This window comes from Crassostrea angulata, chromosome 10 (genome assembly GCF_025612915.1).
Source record: "Crassostrea angulata isolate pt1a10 chromosome 10, ASM2561291v2, whole genome shotgun sequence".
Lineage (NCBI taxonomy): Eukaryota > Metazoa > Mollusca > Bivalvia > Ostreida > Ostreidae > Magallana > Magallana angulata.
This window is the reverse complement of record NC_069120.1, coordinates 34216816-34234570: the sequence shown is the minus strand read 5'-3', so window position 1 is coordinate 34234570 and position 17755 is coordinate 34216816. Positions and strand designations below refer to the sequence as shown.

Sequence of the window (17755 nt, the reverse complement as noted above, 5' to 3'; positions counted from 1 at the left end):
CATATCAGTAATCTGTAAAAACAAATTGATAATCTGTTATCACAAATTATTAATCTGTTTCAACAAAATGATAATCTGTTATAACAAATTAATAATTTGTTATAACAATTTGATAATTTGTTACAACAAATTAGTAATCTATTATAACAAATTAGCAATTTGTTTTAACAAATTAATAATCTGTTTAAACAAATTGATAATTTGTTATAACAAATATGTAATCTGTTATAATAAATTGATAATCTGTTATAACAAATTAATTAAAAAAATAATTCTGCGGCCCTAATACGCTTCCGTATTTTCACAAGTGGATACTTTCATAGTATGAACCAAGTTTAGTGGTTCAGTTCTGGAGGAAAAGTCAAAAATGGTGAAAAATTTACAGACGGACCACAGGGGCTCGTCACGAAGTTTTTTCAACCTTCTATATATACCACCTCTATACTATAAAATACACCTTGTGTATTTTATAGTATAGAGGTGGTATATATAGAAGGTTGAAAAAACTTCGTGACGAGCCCCTGTGGACGGACTGGTGGCCGGACTACGCACAAAAAAAGTGATCAAGAAAGCTCACGAGTATAGCTCATTTGAGCTCATACATTTTCCCTCTATTCCCTGTCAGAATGTCATAAACTTCTGAGAATTTTATCAATTTTATTGAAAATATCTATGATCATCATAGAAAAATTTACAGACTTTGTAAACCTGAAAACACGAATTAATAAACGTACAACTTATTAAAAAACCGTTTCCCAATCTGATCTACATCGTAAGTGAGTTTATTATGAAATGATAAAATAAGTCTCACATGAAGATGTGAAATTACATTGAACAAAAAGTAACACTAATGTTTTATTTTTTTCACAATCAGAAATAGTGTGTGGTTTGTTCTAATTTAAGATTGGAATCGTAAGTTCTCCATTGTATAAAAAACCAAAGCACTTTAACGTTTTTGCATTTTCATAATGATTTGTACATCAACCACCGATATCGCTAATTTCTCAATAATATCCTGTCGCTATGGGTTTCCGATAAACGCTTCTACTAATGACTAAATTACTATTTTACCTCAGATATAACATCGACAGTCGATACCGAATCAGAAAGTGCAATTTCTAGCTATACACATGATAAATAAAATGGATGTCGCATTTGACTAATGAAAATAAACGTATTTAATTAATATCTATCCAATGCCGGTAGTATGATGCAACGAAAGTTGACCATCGGAAACGTAGGACTAGACGAAACGATATTTAAACTATTAATTTCATTTCAATTTTATTTCCTATAAGTGCCTTTGTAGGATTGATTTTTGATATGGAGTGTTTGCCACTTAAAACCTTTGAAGAGCTAGATTCTTGGAGTTCTGGCGATTTAATAGACTGCAGGGTTAGCACAGTTCCATTAGCAGACAGAAAAGGGAGACCAAAGGGAATACCAAAGACGCTAGTATGTCATGACATGTGTGGAGGATATTTGACAGACAGGTATAACAGTATAATGGTATATTACATTTCTTGAAAGCTGCTTGGTCCTTTTTTGGGTTTTTTTTTTTTTTTTTTTGGCTATTACGGTATCAAATGTTTTTTCCATAAATATCTAAAAAAGTTATAGACTTTCACCTATTTACACCAACAGAATTGGTTTCCTTTCAATGATAGAAACATTCAAAGTATGGGAAAACAAAAAAACAGCAAATACATCGTGAAACGTGTTAAAAAAAGGGAACCATTTTGTTTCATACCCACATTGATTTAGTTTATTTAGCCCACATATTATGCATCGATTGTAAACACAACAAACAATGGATTAGTGAAATAATGTACACAGGCTTATACTTGATTTGCCAAACATATCTGAAATTTTATATCCTTTATTTATAGTGAGTGTCAAAGTTGTATTACAAGCATACCTGCCTTGGCGTCAGATATGAGCCTTAATAAGGGGCGAAAAAACAGAAAAAATTGTATATTATCATTTATAATTAAAATATGGGTTAATTGACTGGGAAAACTATTTTTAAGCCTATGTACTAAAAAAAAACATCATTTAAAATCATACATAAAATTTGATATTAAATCAGACCAAGCAGCATTAAGATATTGCAAAAGTTTTTTATAAATAGCCAAAAAGTCAACATTATAAACTATTTCTGTGATTAAAAAAAATTGATACCTGTATATTAAATGCATAGGTAATAATTAATAATTAGTGCATAGGTAATAATTGATAATATGGTAATACACATGCACCAAACTATTGATATATGCACCACACAGAGACATATTTACATTCCTGCAACACCTTGTAAACAAAATTTAAATCTGATATCTGATCAAAGACATATCTACATTTTATCAATGATATTAAATATACAATTTTTTTCCCCAAATCACACAAACCATTACAATTTTTATGAATTAACTGGTATATTTGTATATAAAAGTGTGAAATATGTAAGATTAAATTGAATAGTAATTTAAATCAAATTCATTTTAAGTAATATGGGTTTATATTTTTATTTTCAGATTTGTACAAGGTGCTGAGGATCCCCTGCCGTTCGGTTTTTACCACTGGCAGTACATTGACTCGTTTATCTACTTTAGCCATCATTTTGTCACTATTCCACCTGTAACTTGGATAAATGCAGCTCACAAACACGGAGTTAAATGTTATGGTATACAATGTTCTTAATGGTATTCATAAAATCATAACTGGTCATTTAATGATTTTGAAACTTAATCAGTTTGGGTGACATCTCCTTCATGCTAGAAGTTTGTGGTTTCAAACCCTTCTGAATTTCTACACAAATCTCCATTTATCAAATATTTTTCAAAACATAAATATATATTTAGGATTTTATCATTCAATATTTAAAGGTTTTTCAGAAATTGATTGAATGTACATATATTGAATTGGATTCTTTCACAGAAAGAAAAGATGTTATTCTTAAAATCAGTTAATTACACCAGCATTAAATAAACTTGTATTTATACAGTAATAGACATGTATTTATCTTTACTTTTCAATTTCAGGAACGTTTATTACGGAATGGGATGAAGGGAAAGTTAGATGTCATAAAGTGATAGAATCTGAAGAGTCGTTGAAGAAGGCAGCCGATAAATTGGTGGAGATAACAAAATACTACCAGTTTGATGGCTGGCTTATCAACATTGAGAATGTTGTTGATGTATGTTGGATATTTTTAGCTCACCTGAGCTGAAAGCTCAAGTGAGCTATTCTGATCACATTTTGTCTGTCGTCCGTCTGTCCGTAAACTTTTCACATTTTCAACATCTTCTCAAGAACTACAAAGCCAATTTCAACCAAACTTGGCACAAATCATCCTTAGGCAAAGGGGATTCAAAGTTGTGAAAATTAAGGGCCACACCCGTTTTCAAGGGGAGATAATTAGAAATTAATGAGAAATTTTCAAAAATCTTCTTCTCAAGAACCAGAAAGCCAGGAAAGCTGAAACTTGTGTGGAAGCATCCTCAGGTAGTGTAGATTCAAAGTTGTGAAATTCATGACCCCTGGGGTAGGGTGGGGCCACAATGGGGGGTCGAAGTTTTACATAGGAATATATAGAATAAATCTTTAAAAATCTTCTTCTCAGAAACTAATCAGCCAGGAAAGCTGAAACTTGTGTGGAAGCATCCTCAGGTAGTGTAGATTCAAAGTTGTGAAATTCATGACCCCCGGGGGTAGGGTGGGGCCACAATGGGGGGTCGAAGTTTTACATAGGAATATATAGAGTAAATCTTTGAAAATCTTCTTCTCAGAAACTAAACAGCCAGGAAAGCTGAAACTTGTGTGGAAGCATCCTCAGGTAGTGTAGATTCAAAGTTGTGAAATTCATGACCCCTGGGGGTAGGGTGGGGCCACAATGGGGGGTCGAAGTTTTACATAGGAATATATAGAATAAATCTTTAAAAATCTTCTTCTCAGAAACTAATCCGCCAGGAAAGCTGAAACTTGTGTGGAAGCATTCTCAGGTAGTGTAGATTCAAAGTTGTGAAAATCATTACCCCTGGGGTTAGGTTGGGGCCACAATGGGGAGTCGAAGTTTTACATAGGAATATATAGAGTAAATCTTTAAAAATCTTCTTCTCAGAAACTAAACAGCCAGGAAAGCTGACACTTGTGTTGAAGCATCCTCATGTAGTGAAGATTCAAAGTTGTGAAAATCATGACCCCCGGGGGTAGGGTGGGGCCACAATGGGGGGTCGAAGTTTTACATAGGAATATATAGAATAAATCTTTAAAAATCTTCTTCTCAGAAACTAATCAGCCAGGAAAGCTGAAACTTGTGTGGAAGCATCCTCAGGTAGTGTAGATTCAAAGTTGTGAAAATCATGACCCCTGGGGTTAGGTTGGGGCCACAATGGGCGGTCGAAGTTTTACATAGGAATATATAGAGTAAATCTTTAAAAATCTTCTTCTCAGAAACTAATCCGCCAGGAAAGCTGAAACTTGTGTGGAAGCATCCTCAGGTAGTGTAGATTCAAAGTTATGAAAATCATGATCCCTGGGGGTAGGGTGAGGCCACATTGGGGGGGGGGTGTTAAAATTTTACATAGGAATATATAGAATAAATCTTTAAAAATCTTCTTCTCAGAAACTAATCAGCCAGGAAAGCTGAAACTTGTGGGAAGTATCCTAAGGTAGTGTAGATTCAAAGTTATGAAAATCATGACCCCTGGGGGTAGGGTGAGGCCACATGGGGGGGGGGGGGAGGGGGGTGTTAAAGTTTAACATAGGAATAAAGAGTAAATCTTTAAAAATCTTCTTCTCAGAAACTAATCAGCAAGATGATTCTTTATAATTGTTAAGACTTTGGCTCCAGGACAATTCTTCGGCCTCACAAGAAGGTTCAGAGTTTGATGTAGCTAGATATCCCATATATAAACAATTGTAAAGGATCTTTTTGAGAACTGCAATACTCAACATGTGATATGACTATAAAATCGAAGCAGGCAGCTATTTTTTCATTAGAATCTTTTTGTATTACTGTTTTGGGTTATTGCCCTTGATTTATTGATTCTTGATTATTTTAATTAATGCATCCACTGTTAACCAATTAATGTGATGATTATTTTTATACAATAATAAATATTCAATGTATATAAGTTGTTCTGCATAAGTAGTTTTGGGTTAGGCTGGATTAGTTTGTTTATTTTTGATTTCCAATTTTTAGATACTATGAATTATTTTAGGCTGGCACATATATAGGGACAGTGTCTATTGCATTGCAATGAGCGACTGTCTGGGGTTAAACTTGAACAGGGACGGAGAGATTGAGGGTGTTGACATCCCTGCTCTTTCTGTTCTTCGTGTTTTTCTAACCAACAATACATAATGTGCGGTCATTTCTGCCCTGTATCGCATTATTACAAATGTGCGGTCATACCTGCTTGTATTGGTAGTGGTTGCGGCGGAGCACTTCCCTGCTGGTGTTCTGGCCTTTCTAGCGCAAGTGTGCGGCACTCCCTGCGTTAGGTTGAGCTGTTGGCGCAAGTGTGAGGTCATCCCTGCTTGCGTTATCTCTGCTTGCATTAACGTTGGTACCTGTTGAGTTGCGTAGGTGTGCGGTCATCCCTGCCTGCATAACGTTGAGTCCCTATATATGTGCAGGAGCGGTGATTAAAGTCTGTTCTTGTAAATTTTTTCAGCAATCAGGGCTATCCGAGTTCCAAGGGGGAAAAATGGATTTTATTTATACAGGATCTACATGTATTAATGTACATTGTCCAGATTGTATTATGAAATAATCATTCGTTTAGATCCATTTGTATTTGCTGGAAATTTTCTTTCTAAATGAAATTTATGATATGCTATTGCAGGGAGACAAAGTGGAGAACCTACGTAAGTTTGTGGAATACTTGACCAGCCAGATCCACCAAGCCATTCCAGGGTCAGAGGTGATATGGTATGACAGTGTCTTGAACACGGGTCAACTGAAGTGGCAAGATGAACTCAATGACAAAAATTGGTAATTTGATAAGAAATTTTAAAAAAACAAAACTATATTACTATAAACACATCTAGGCAATATGATTGCTGTGATAGTTGTATTCAGATTTTAACAAATTCCAAAAAATATTTTTCAATCTGTAGGAATAATTTAATTAAAATACAGTTAATACTAATGCTTCATGTTGTTTTTATTTATCCAAAGTACATTTGCATTAGTCTTCAACCATCTTTAAAATGTTGGTAATTTTGAATTCCAGTATTTTTTTTGATGCTTGCGATGGAATTTTCTTGAACTACAACTGGAATGATGGGAAACTCCAAAACTCCTTGGAGTTGGCCAAGAACAAAGGAAGAGACATGGATGTATATGTGGGGATTGATGTGTTTGGTAGAGGATGTCTAGGAGGTGGGGGATACAACACTCTAGAGGTGAGAGTAACAAATAGCAGTAGGAACATTTATTCATGGGGTTACTGTAGAAGCAGAAATATTCGTTGAGGATTTAATTTTGTTTTTTTTTGTTGGCAGTATAAATCAACAAATTCAAATCCATGACGAATTTTTAACCCAAGTATTAATGAATACAAGAGATAACGATAAATGAAATCAAATGCCAACGGAATTGTACTTGCTAAAAAACAATAAAATTTTGACCCAACGAAAATATGTGCTTCTACAGTATATTAAATGAGTCCTCTTTCAATTCCACAAACAGGAGGTTTGATCACATTGTAATTACTTATTAACACAAGGTTGTTTTCATTGTACATGTTGTGTGCAGAATTAGATGGAGAGAGCAAAGAGGGCAGGGGTTTAGATATGATTTGCAAGGCAAAATAAATGTATTGGTTCTCAGACACTGCTGCAATAGATCAAATGCTGTTGCATTAGTTTAATTTTATTGCCATATTGAAAAGGGGAACGACTCAATTTTAAATTTTTAAAAGTTATTTAAAATATGAAAATTGAGTTAACCCCCTTTAGCAAGTCTTGCAATAAAAATAAAATACCTGCTTGCTGCATTACAGTTTAAAGTTTCTCCCCTGAGAACTAATATATTAATTTAATTTTGCCTTTGTATATTTTGTTGATTTGTAAGTACTAGTACTGAAACATGCAAAAATAGAGAGGTTGAGATTTAAAACGTATTTGGGTATGCGTACATTTGTTAAAACTACACTTACACATACAAGTATTTGTAATTTATCAGTTGAGATTTCATAACTTGTAGGATATAAACGTGTTAATTTCGACGCAGTTTTGTGAGATGAATTGACTTAATTAACTGAAAAAATGTTAAATATCTTATTAATTGTAGGCAAATGTAGTTTAAAAATCTATATAATGTATCACAAGAACATACAAGTATTCACTCATCAATTAAAAAGATTACTTTTGCTGCGAAAGCTACAAGTTTCTACGTACGTGTAGGTGACACTCAACAACTTGAGAGAAGGCGCAAAAACCTTGTAGTCACAAAAACTGATGACATAATACACGAAGAATTTAGGTGATTCCCCTAGTACACGTACCCGTACACGTTTGAAATTTCAACCTCTCTAAAACTGTATAAAAATGTTCTAGTATGTTATTCGAATAATTAAGTTTATATATTGTTGTTGTTCAATTAGCTCTGCAAGTCATAAAAATGGATAGTACATGTGTATACTCTTTCATATTCAACAATCGCTTCTGATCAAACAACATGTGTTGTTATTAAAAAAAAATTGAGAGGCAGCATGAATTATTCACCAACAATTTAAGACAATTAACTTCATGGCATGCCATGATACTAAATGATGACTAAAATAATAAGTAATACTTATATTAAATGCATGCCTTTTACTGTGGTAGTTCCCAGTGTAACTGTTTATGCATTGTTCTTGTAGGCCTTAGCAGCAATTAGAAAATTTAATATGTCTGCTGCAATTTTCGCTCCAGGATGGGTTTGGGAGACACAAGGAAAAGAAAATTTCATAGAAAATGAGAACAGGTTAGAGGTAGTACACATACCTATATATATTGTACCTGTAAATGTGTAATCAACATACGGTACTACTGTAGATTCCTTATATTATGCGACTACTTAATTCCACCATTCAACCATTTTTTATCAATTTGCGAGAACATAAAATCACAAATGCCGAATTTTTATCATAGTTTCATGTAGTTCACATGAGATTCGAGTCACATTAAATACATATATAAGATATACATATGTTAAACGCATGTTATAATCCACGTACATGAATGAAACGTATATGAAACGTATGGTATTTACCGCGTACGTTAATCGTAAGGTATCTACAACGTGTGATATACATACGTGTAACGTATGTACCACGTACGGTTTAAAATGTACGTTAAACACACGTGGTACTTAAATCACGTTAAACGTACGTGAGGTCCCATACGTATCACACATGTTTAACGTATGTGATACGTATTTGGCACATTTTGCTGTATAGATAAATTCAAAAAATAAGAGCGAGATTTTAATCGCGAGATGTGCATCGAAAGATTTTAGGCAGATTGTAGGGTAGTCTGGAATCATTTACTTGTGGCATCAGTGTTAAGAGAACTGGACAGCTCAAGCCATCTTTAGACTACATTAATCTACTTGAAATAAAGAGCTAGATGAAGAAAAAGAGAAAAAACATTCAAATTCACAGCTTAAAATTTAAGTTTTTTCTTTCATACTGTATAATAGTGTATGGCCAAAACAAAATATCATAATCAAAATTTAAAGATAAATTTTATATGTAATTTGTTGTCCCCTCCTTAAAATCATTGTGTTGGTTGATTGTAGATTCTGGCGTTTACTTGATAGTTATCTGCCTTCGACCGAAATCATCAGCTTGCCACTATCCACCACATTTTGCCAAGGATTCGGAAAGAAATATAACTTACTTGGTGATGTGAGGAATGATTAAAAGCTAAATGTTGTTTTGATAATACCATGATATTGATATTTCTTTGTCAACAGCATAAAACAAAACTAATTTTATTTAAATCAAAAGTATATTTTATGTACTAATGATTGTTGACCAGCTGTCCAAAGAAAGGTACCATATAAACAAATAAGCTCACAATTATCTCTTCCTTCAAGGGAAGTTATTATTCTGTACAAAAGTAAACCTCTTTTTAGGTCACCTGAGTCACTCGGCTGATCTATTGCAATTGCTATCAGTCCGTCGATGTGCGTCGTGAGTTACCGTAACAATTTAACATTTTTAACTTCCTCTGAAAAAATACATGGCCAATTGTTTTCACAATGCGGTATGATGCATTCTTAGGGTAATTGTAAATTTCATGACTCTTGTCAGATTTACAGAGACCCAAGGGCCAGGGCCAAAAATGCCAAAATTTGACAATTTTTTCTAAAATTTCCTCTACTTCTGCACATCTGAAAGTAAAACTGAATTCATAGTCATGTAGAACAGGAAGCCCTTTACTAGAACTGTAAATTCCATGTACATGTCCCCCAAGGTACATGTAGCGAGGGGATTTGACTCCAGGGCGGGCCAAAATGGTCATATATAATAGTGTTAATGCATATTATGTATGAAACATTCTTCGTCACTTGTGCTGAAACTGTGTACTATTTGAATGAAAGATGAATACACATTTAGAGGAGAGAATAAACGGTGTGAACAAGGGCTGAATTCTGTTCTATAAATATGCTGACATTGAAGGAAGATTTAGATTCTTAAAAGTTTTAAAGAGTTAATAAGGCAGTCGACCAATTTTTTTCTTTTTCATTTAAATAGCTCTTGGAGAATAATTTCTGTCTGGGCCTTGGGGTGGGTGGGTAAAACATGTGTACTAAGATAAGGCTATGATACTCAGGTGACTGTTAAGGCCTGTTGGCCTTTTGTTCTACTCTCCTAGGTTCATGTAGCCATTGAGAGCCTGCCCTGCCCTTGGTATAACTTCTCCTTCCAGTCTGTCCATAACTAAAACTCACCTTTTCTTCTCTCTTACATGCAGGTACTAGTAAACCTCCCAGAAATGAGTAAAAGTCTTTCTGTACAAATGTAAACAGCTTCTTCTCTACTACCCTAGAAAGTCACTGAAGGCCAACTTTATAATCTCTCCCTTTAAGAGATTTAGTCTATCTTGACAAAAGCACACCTGCACTTCTTTTCTACCTCCATAGGTGGTCCATGAGGGGTCCTGGTACAATTTGTCCCTCCAGGAGAGACAGCCCATCTGTACAAATGCACAGTTCCCCGTAGTACCAGAGGACCAGCCTTCCATTATGCCCTGTACAGAGGATCCATTCAGTGGGGGTGCATGTTTAGAACTCAGTGGAAACTTCCCTAGGGTCGACCAGCCTCTGCTGTTTAGGTAGGCAGAATTCGGAACCATACATGTACTCATAAAACAGTTCCCATCTGAGAAAATCTTTAATTACAAAAACAATTTTTTTGTTTCTTACCACTATAGCTACGCCCAAAATTACATGTTGTGTTTCAAAGATTTGTACAGACACTAATTGATCTTGGAATTTTTATCAAGGCCTGTTCAGCACAGTTGATGTATGGTCTGATGGGATAATATATTTTTCTTTCTCTCAAGCCATATTTGATAGTACATGAGGTACAAAACAAGAATATTTTCAAATTAATGAACAAATGCAAGATCGTGTTAGGAAGAGTAAATAAGAGGAATTAAATAAATTAAACTAATAAATTTTTTAGCAAACAAATATGGATAACTTTTCCAATAAATAGCTATCTATGGTATTTATATAAGATTCCCAAATTTAATATTTTTAGTATAACTTTAACATTGGTTGAATATTTTTCATCAAATGATTTGTTGCAGACATGAGAAAATGCCTTAAAATCCATAACTTACAGGTATTCATACCCATGTACTTTTATTACACAATGAACTAATTAGAACACATCTTTCTAGTATGTTATTCCACCATCAAGTTTCAATCGGTAGTTAGTGATTACATGTTCTGAATTTCGTAAAAATGACTCTTAAACCTTTTTTTAAGATACATTTTTTGTCCAAATCTTTTCTTAAAAGAGCAGCATTCATGATAGCACTTGCCAAAATCTGTGTTAAGAATATAGAGAATTCTTGCAAATGCTCGATGTGCAGAATAGGCCTCAGGTGTGAACTTTTTATGTCGGAATATTTTCTAGCTAAGATTTTATCAATGTATTTTTCTGATCAATTTTCTCTCTTGAACATACTGTTTGATATTTAAAATTGAAAAAAAAAACCCATTCGTGTCTTAATTTAGAAATCTGTCAACTTTGGATTTTAAATGTGTTACTATATTTCATAATTAATTCTTCTTATTTCTTATATATTTATGATTTTAGTGTCTGTGAAATCAAAGGTCCTGCTGATTTTCTTAAAGAATGCCTTGTTGAAACTAAAGTGTATTTTTGTGTACCTTCAAATTGAAACCATTAAAAAATTTTAAAATATATATACGGTATATGGTATTATTAAGGGCAAAGAATCTGTGTATATTTTCAGATTATTTGATACATCCATTACCCTACCTCATGAAGACGTCATTGTGTCCTACACATGCAAAATGGCGGACAACACAAACTGTGATTTGTTCTTAAAGCTAGAGGTCCAGGCAGAGGATGGATCAAATCAAGTATGGATTCTACGGGAGAAGGAAATATCCAAACCGCAACCAAACATGACTGTATACACTCCCACAGAAATGGTGAAAGACCTTCCAAATGCTACTGTATCTACCAACAACGGTTGGGCTACCTGGTATGCCTTTTATTTTTATCTACATATACAAAGAGTTTGAATTATTAATTTACATGGAATCACCAGCATGCGTTTTTTATGTTAAGCAAATTACGTAATTTGTTCTTTGATGAATTAATGTATTTGATTTCAGGAACTACTGTATCAATTGTACGGCAGAAGTAGATGTTCATGTGAAGTCCATTAGCTTTGGGTTAGAATCCACCAATGCCAAAGGCAGGCAGTCAGTCAAGATTGGGCAATTACAGGTGGGAATATCTCTTACACGTGTATTGTAAAAGTAGTTATTTACGCATGGGGGATATTTTCACTAGATATGCCTTATGCTTTAAATCACTTAAAATACTCCCACATGTATAATAAAAAAATCAGAACTTTAGTGTGGTATATCACGCATTCACATATTTAATACCCATGGGTATTGTTTGACTAGAGAAAACGCTTACTTGGCCAAAACTATTACAGTACATATTAATTGGGTGTTTTTTCTATAGAAACAGATTTTTTTATTTAACTATACATGTAGCTATTGCATGTCAATATCAAGTGGGCATTACACATTTCTGATCAAAATTCCATATAGCATGATTAAAGGCATTCTTATCACTTCCATATTCCAAGGAATCTTTATTCATTCAGAGTTATCTAATCTTTGTTTTACAACTGAATGTAGAGTTTTTTGACCCATTTAAATTTTTTACAATACAGTAAGAAAAAAGTACTTTGCGTTAGTGTATAAAAGAACATCTTTTATCAAATTTCTTATCAGAGTTATCTTGTGAATTCTCAACCTGCTGATAAAAAATTTTCATATTACAGATGATACCAAAGAAAGATCTCGAGTCTCTTGCTACAAGAGATTACGTGGAGGAAGTAAAGATAGAGGAGTTGTCCGAGGAGGGAAGGTGCAGGATCACCTGGCAGTGCCCCTCAGAGGCGGCCGTCTCATACTACAACGTGTACTCGACAGCTAATGGGAGCAAAACTCTGCTGGGGCGGAGCAAAACAAACTGCTTTTACACCGAGACCAGGTATAAGGGCAGTGTGTCTATCCAGCCGGTATTCTATTCCACCATACCAGGAAAGACAACAGTTGTTAAATGACATTCTGGTCACAGAGAGAACTATTTGTAGCAGTTTATCTTTATACTGCTACCTCGCACTCAGGCAGCGTCATCTGCTGCAAATAATTCTAGCAGCAAAAACTTTCTGATGCATAATTTATTCATTGTGATAATACATTAGGGTGCAGTAGATACCAATGAACATTATTTATTACCATTATTTATCATAGGTTTTCACATAAACAATGATCTAATAAGCCAAAGTGCTGTAATCGTACTACTGGTATATTTAGCAGGTACAATATTTGGCAGCATTTGATTTTTCAGCAAGCTAGCGTGAACTTGAATTGGCATTTTTCTGAGTGTGCTCATTCTACTGTAATATGAATGGCATTCAGCCATCTGCTCGAATTAGAGGATGTGGCTTTCTACTTCAAACTCTAAAAAGAATTTAAAATACACAGCCAAATGTACCTAATAAGTTTACAGTAGTTTAATTGATAACGATAAGTTGGAGGAATGCATATTCTAGTCCACAGACTTTTGATCACGATTTTCTTTATGGATTTATGAAGTAGTGGAGAAAATGCTTATTGAGTATAAATATACATGTATTTATATGAATGAATTGAATGATGTGTAGCGCTTTACCTGTTTTGTAGCACTTTTTAACTTTTGAATTGTGATATTTAATTGATTAAAATCAACTTTTTATTGTTCGTACATTTAACAATATCCTTTATATTGGATATGTATATTTTTTTTAGTTAAAACAACTCATTATTATTCTGTGACTACTTCGATGTGATGTTTATTTTTTTGTTAAAATCAACCTTTTTGTTGTACATTTAAGCATCCTAAATAATGGATGAAGTGAAAACTGATATGTTTTTTGTATTTAAAACAATTTATTACCTATATTGTTCATGACATAAAAATGTACAAAATACTTAATAAAGATTTAAACATTTTTATATGTGTGGGTATACATTTTGTTTTTGACCACCTATACTCACCAAAAAATAATTACATTGCATTTGAATAATCAAATCCTGAATATTTATTTAGTTGTGAATGACTTTGCGACCATTTTAATGAAAAATATTGTCAAACATTTATCATACTTTTTAGTATCAAGCAACCTGACTCTGTACATATATATCAGGCAAAAAAATCTCGGCAATTAAGGGGGAAAAAAGCCACACTAATATGCGTTAAAATTTTAACATTTAATAACTGGCCCATTTTACAGTGCAATCGATGGACCATATATAAATACATATATAAAAGTGCATTTCATGTATCTGAAGTGTAATTTGTAATACATAATTTATTCTTTGCATTACATAACTAATTATCAAGTAAAATACAAAATGTATCTGAAATTGAGATTGCCTTTCTACATATCATATGGAGGTCACATTCAGTAACAGCTATTTATTCTTTCAACTTTGAATATTGATTTCATTTCAAGTGGATTTAGTTAATTTTAATTAATTATCAAATTTGTAAACACATCCTGGTCTCAAAAACCAACAGCTGATGTACATGTATAATATTCATAACGGTTACCATGTATTTCTGAAGTTATATTTCCCAGACAATTTATCATATAAGTATGAAACTGCACTGAAGTTAAATTTAATATTAAACCAAAATTCTTTGAAGATTTTTTTATCAGAATTTCTTGTCTCAATTTTTTTTCTTAAGGATTATCACAAACATTGATATGTCTGCATCGGGAAAATATGTGCAAATTCTATTACAACAAAAGTTGGCTTCACTTTAATTTTGTACAGATTTGAAAAAGATGCATTCTAATGCAGTATGATTTACATTTTTAATGTCTTTATTTGAGTAAAAATAGCCTCCAAACATATTAGGCTGGTTTATGAAACATAGAAATAGGAAAACTTTACCCCAAAAAAATCACTATGTTTATAGTATGTGCAAGCACAGGGGCATCTTGTCCTCTCTGCTGTCTATGACATATACATAAATGATGCAGTGTATTATTTATATACATCATAGAGAGCAGAGCAGATAAGATACTGTAAATTCCTAATTAAACGTGAGGAATTTATATCCGCATAAAATCGCGAGAAGCATGCCTCGCAGATTTGAAAATCTGAGAGTTGAGAACTATAAGAAATATTGATAAATGTTCTGCGTTCGCTATTATATATTCTCGCGATTTGATACAAAACAGCCGAATTAAGTACTCGCGTAATATATAAGGAATTTACAGTACCCCAGTGGTGCAAGCTGCAATGATACATGTCATTTATATCCGCAAATAAATTTTTTTTCATTGAAAAATACTAGTAAATCTTTGTTTTTTAGGATGTGGAAATTATATTACTGGTACATGAATATCTCTTTTACTTTTATTTTTTTCATGAAAAAAAAGAAAGAAGAAAAAGCAATGGATAAATCATACATTCAACAATATTTTCATTAAATCAATATCACAAACAACTACCAAACACAAAAATTTTTCCATGGACCAATAAAAACTCATGCGTACAACTCTAAATGAAACATGTAATAGGCACTGTAATTACAAAAACAACATAATTTTGCGTAATTTTTCTCCTTCATAGATAAAAAAAGAAGAAGAAGAAAAAGCAAGAAACCAATTGAAAATAAGACTTTTTAGGGTGTTAGTGTATAATTGACCTAGAGGTTGGTCTAGTTATAGCAGTAGCTTTTTTACAGTTTCAGGAACTACAATATCTTGATCATTCTTATCTCAAATACCATGAATGTATAATTATATGAAAGCAAGTTAGAGGTTCCAACCACTTGTTCTATCTCCCAGTCTTTTCTCAGCCCAATCATGCCACTTCAAGATGTTTTTTTCATAAAGCAGGTGTTGCAAATATCTGGTGAATTTATACTTTCCCAATAAGAATCCTGATTTATTAGTTGATATTTAAATTTTGGCCTTTGATATTTTGATTTTGAATGGCAACGTAAAGTAAAGTGTTGGAACATACCTATTAGCAAGTTTCTTTTACACAGAAGGACAGCATATTAATGACCATCTTGAAGTAGAAATTCAATTATAAATGTGAACAAAGATTCTTAAAGTTTATTAGTCTAGCTAAGAGAAAAAAAAATTAAAGAAAAAAAAAATTGTTCAGATCCTGACCAGCAAGATTCTTTCACATGAATGTGCCTTATAAAATCAATTACTTGTATAAACAGCTAAGCAATATATATATGTTTGAAGACTATATATTAACACATTTAAAATGTATTTCTGATTGTTGTTTCAGCAGTGTCTGTAAAAAATAAAGAATTTGCGATAGTTTAATATGTGTAACAATAATCCAACCAGTGAATTACTTGTATACTGCACTAAACATATAATTATTATTACATCCATTAGACCAATATATCCATTTCTGATGGATTTTAATAAAATACCTCGCAAATTGTGGTAGATGTATTTAAAAAATATACTGGGGGGGGGGGGGGGAATTGGATGTATTTATATGATTAGAAGACCTTATGTGATTGTTTTCTATTTTAGTACAATTTCAATTTGTGAAGAAAAATTATGAAAGGATTTGCATTGTAAATCTTGATATCAATGTATCATGAATCGAAAAGTCTCAATGTATCGAGAGACATCTTGATTTGCTTGGGCTATACCATGACACAACTTAATTTACACATCATACTAATTTGGGAAGCTTTTTTTTTTTGTTTCATTCACTAACAGCAACATCATTTAAAATATATCAAATGATGGCACTTCTGATAAACATATTGTTTGCAAAAAGAAAAAAATAATAATTTTCCATGAAAGAGAGAGAGAGAGAGATCCCTTTTGATAAGAGATTTCTTCCAGCAAAATCTCTTATCCATTGGAAATTACCTATCGAGGAGAAACTTACGACACTTGATACATGACTCATAAGCCCATTTCTATACAAGTAAATAAAACATGAAAAAAACTACATGCTTTGGTTAAATAAACCATGTTGCATCATATTTGTTCTATTAAAGCTAGCAAATAAAACCATTGCAAAATCTCCTGCAAACAGAACAAAAATTGAAGTTTTTTTTAAATCTTCCAAATGAATAAAAAGACATGCAAACAAATAGACTCTATGGCTTTTTACTGGCCAAAACTTTAGCCCATGTGGCCTCTTAATGATACATATATGAAACCTCCATGAAGGGAGTGAAATCCAAAGCAGAATTGTCTATTGGAAAACTATACACTACCGGGTATATGAACATTACACAAATATAAAAAGTTTGAAAAAAAGCTGTAACAAAATAGCACTATTTAGTGTTCATACAGAGTTTTCAATGACAAAATTCTTCAAAGGTAAACAAACTATGGAATGCACAAAGATGAAAAATTTAAAAATACATTAAGTTAACAATAACATTTAAAAAAATGTCTGAAAATACTATAATATATCATAAAATATAAAAAAAACTTTTACAATATAACATTTTCTGTGAATTTCATTTTATATAACATTATTTGTTTTCATGTCAGAGAAGTAAAAAAAAAAAAACCCCTACAACTACAAATATAATGTCATTATGTATCTTTGCTATACTTCACATGAACAATTTCCCCAGCATAGTACATTGCTTTGGGATGTCTGTAATAATTTAACAATTACACATAACATTAATACAACAGTTTCCTTGTAATTCTTGGATATTATCACCTTTGTATACCATCCAACAAATAAGATTTTTTTTTAAAGTGTATAAATTGGGAATAAATTTACTAATACTAAATATTATTACTTGAAAAAAAAACAAGGCCCCTTCCCTTTTCAGAAAAAATTTGGGTAAAAAAAAAACTTTTGGGCTATGGTTTCTGTAAGTTTATCCTTTAGTTTTGAATCAATTAAAGTGTTTTCTTGAATCTTGATGTTAAAACCCCTTCCTTGTAAATCAATGAACACATACAT

The 17755-nt window shown here is 32.6% G+C and overlaps 1 protein-coding gene across 3 annotated transcripts; it reads left to right on the top strand.

Annotated features, from left to right (window-relative positions):
• The first annotated feature begins 762 nt into the window (after window positions 1-762).
• On the top strand, window positions 763-16506 carry LOC128165392 (cytosolic endo-beta-N-acetylglucosaminidase-like). Of its 3 annotated transcripts, none has more exons than XM_052829892.1 (12): window positions 763-912; window positions 1310-1493; window positions 2535-2683; window positions 3042-3196; window positions 5850-5998; window positions 6240-6411; window positions 7872-7975; window positions 8792-8900; window positions 10142-10332; window positions 11488-11742; window positions 11876-11990; window positions 12562-16506. In XM_052829892.1, the coding sequence occupies exons 2-12, from the start codon at window positions 1324-1326 to the stop codon at window positions 12844-12846; spliced, it is 1854 nt and encodes a 617-aa protein (XP_052685852.1). In that variant the 5' UTR covers window positions 763-912; window positions 1310-1323; the 3' UTR covers window positions 12847-16506. The 3 variants fall into 3 exon arrangements, with proteins under 3 accessions (XP_052685852.1, XP_052685854.1, XP_052685853.1); XM_052829894.1 differs by having other exon boundaries at window positions 824-841; XM_052829893.1 differs by having other exon boundaries at window positions 829-912; window positions 1299-1493.
• Window positions 16507-17755: the final 1249 nt, after the last annotated feature.

Excerpts from the sequence above, each read along its gene's own strand:
- LOC128165392 (XM_052829892.1), top strand. The coding sequence starts at position 1,324 with ATGGAGTGTTTGCCACTTAAAACCTTTGAAGAGCTAGATTCTTGGAGT. Across the intron at positions 1,494-2,534 it reads GGAGGATATTTGACAGACAG|ATTTGTACAAGGTGCTGAGG; the intron begins GTATAACAGTAT and ends TTTTATTTTCAG. Across the intron at positions 11,991-12,561 it reads TCAAGATTGGGCAATTACAG|ATGATACCAAAGAAAGATCT; the intron begins GTGGGAATATCT and ends TTCATATTACAG.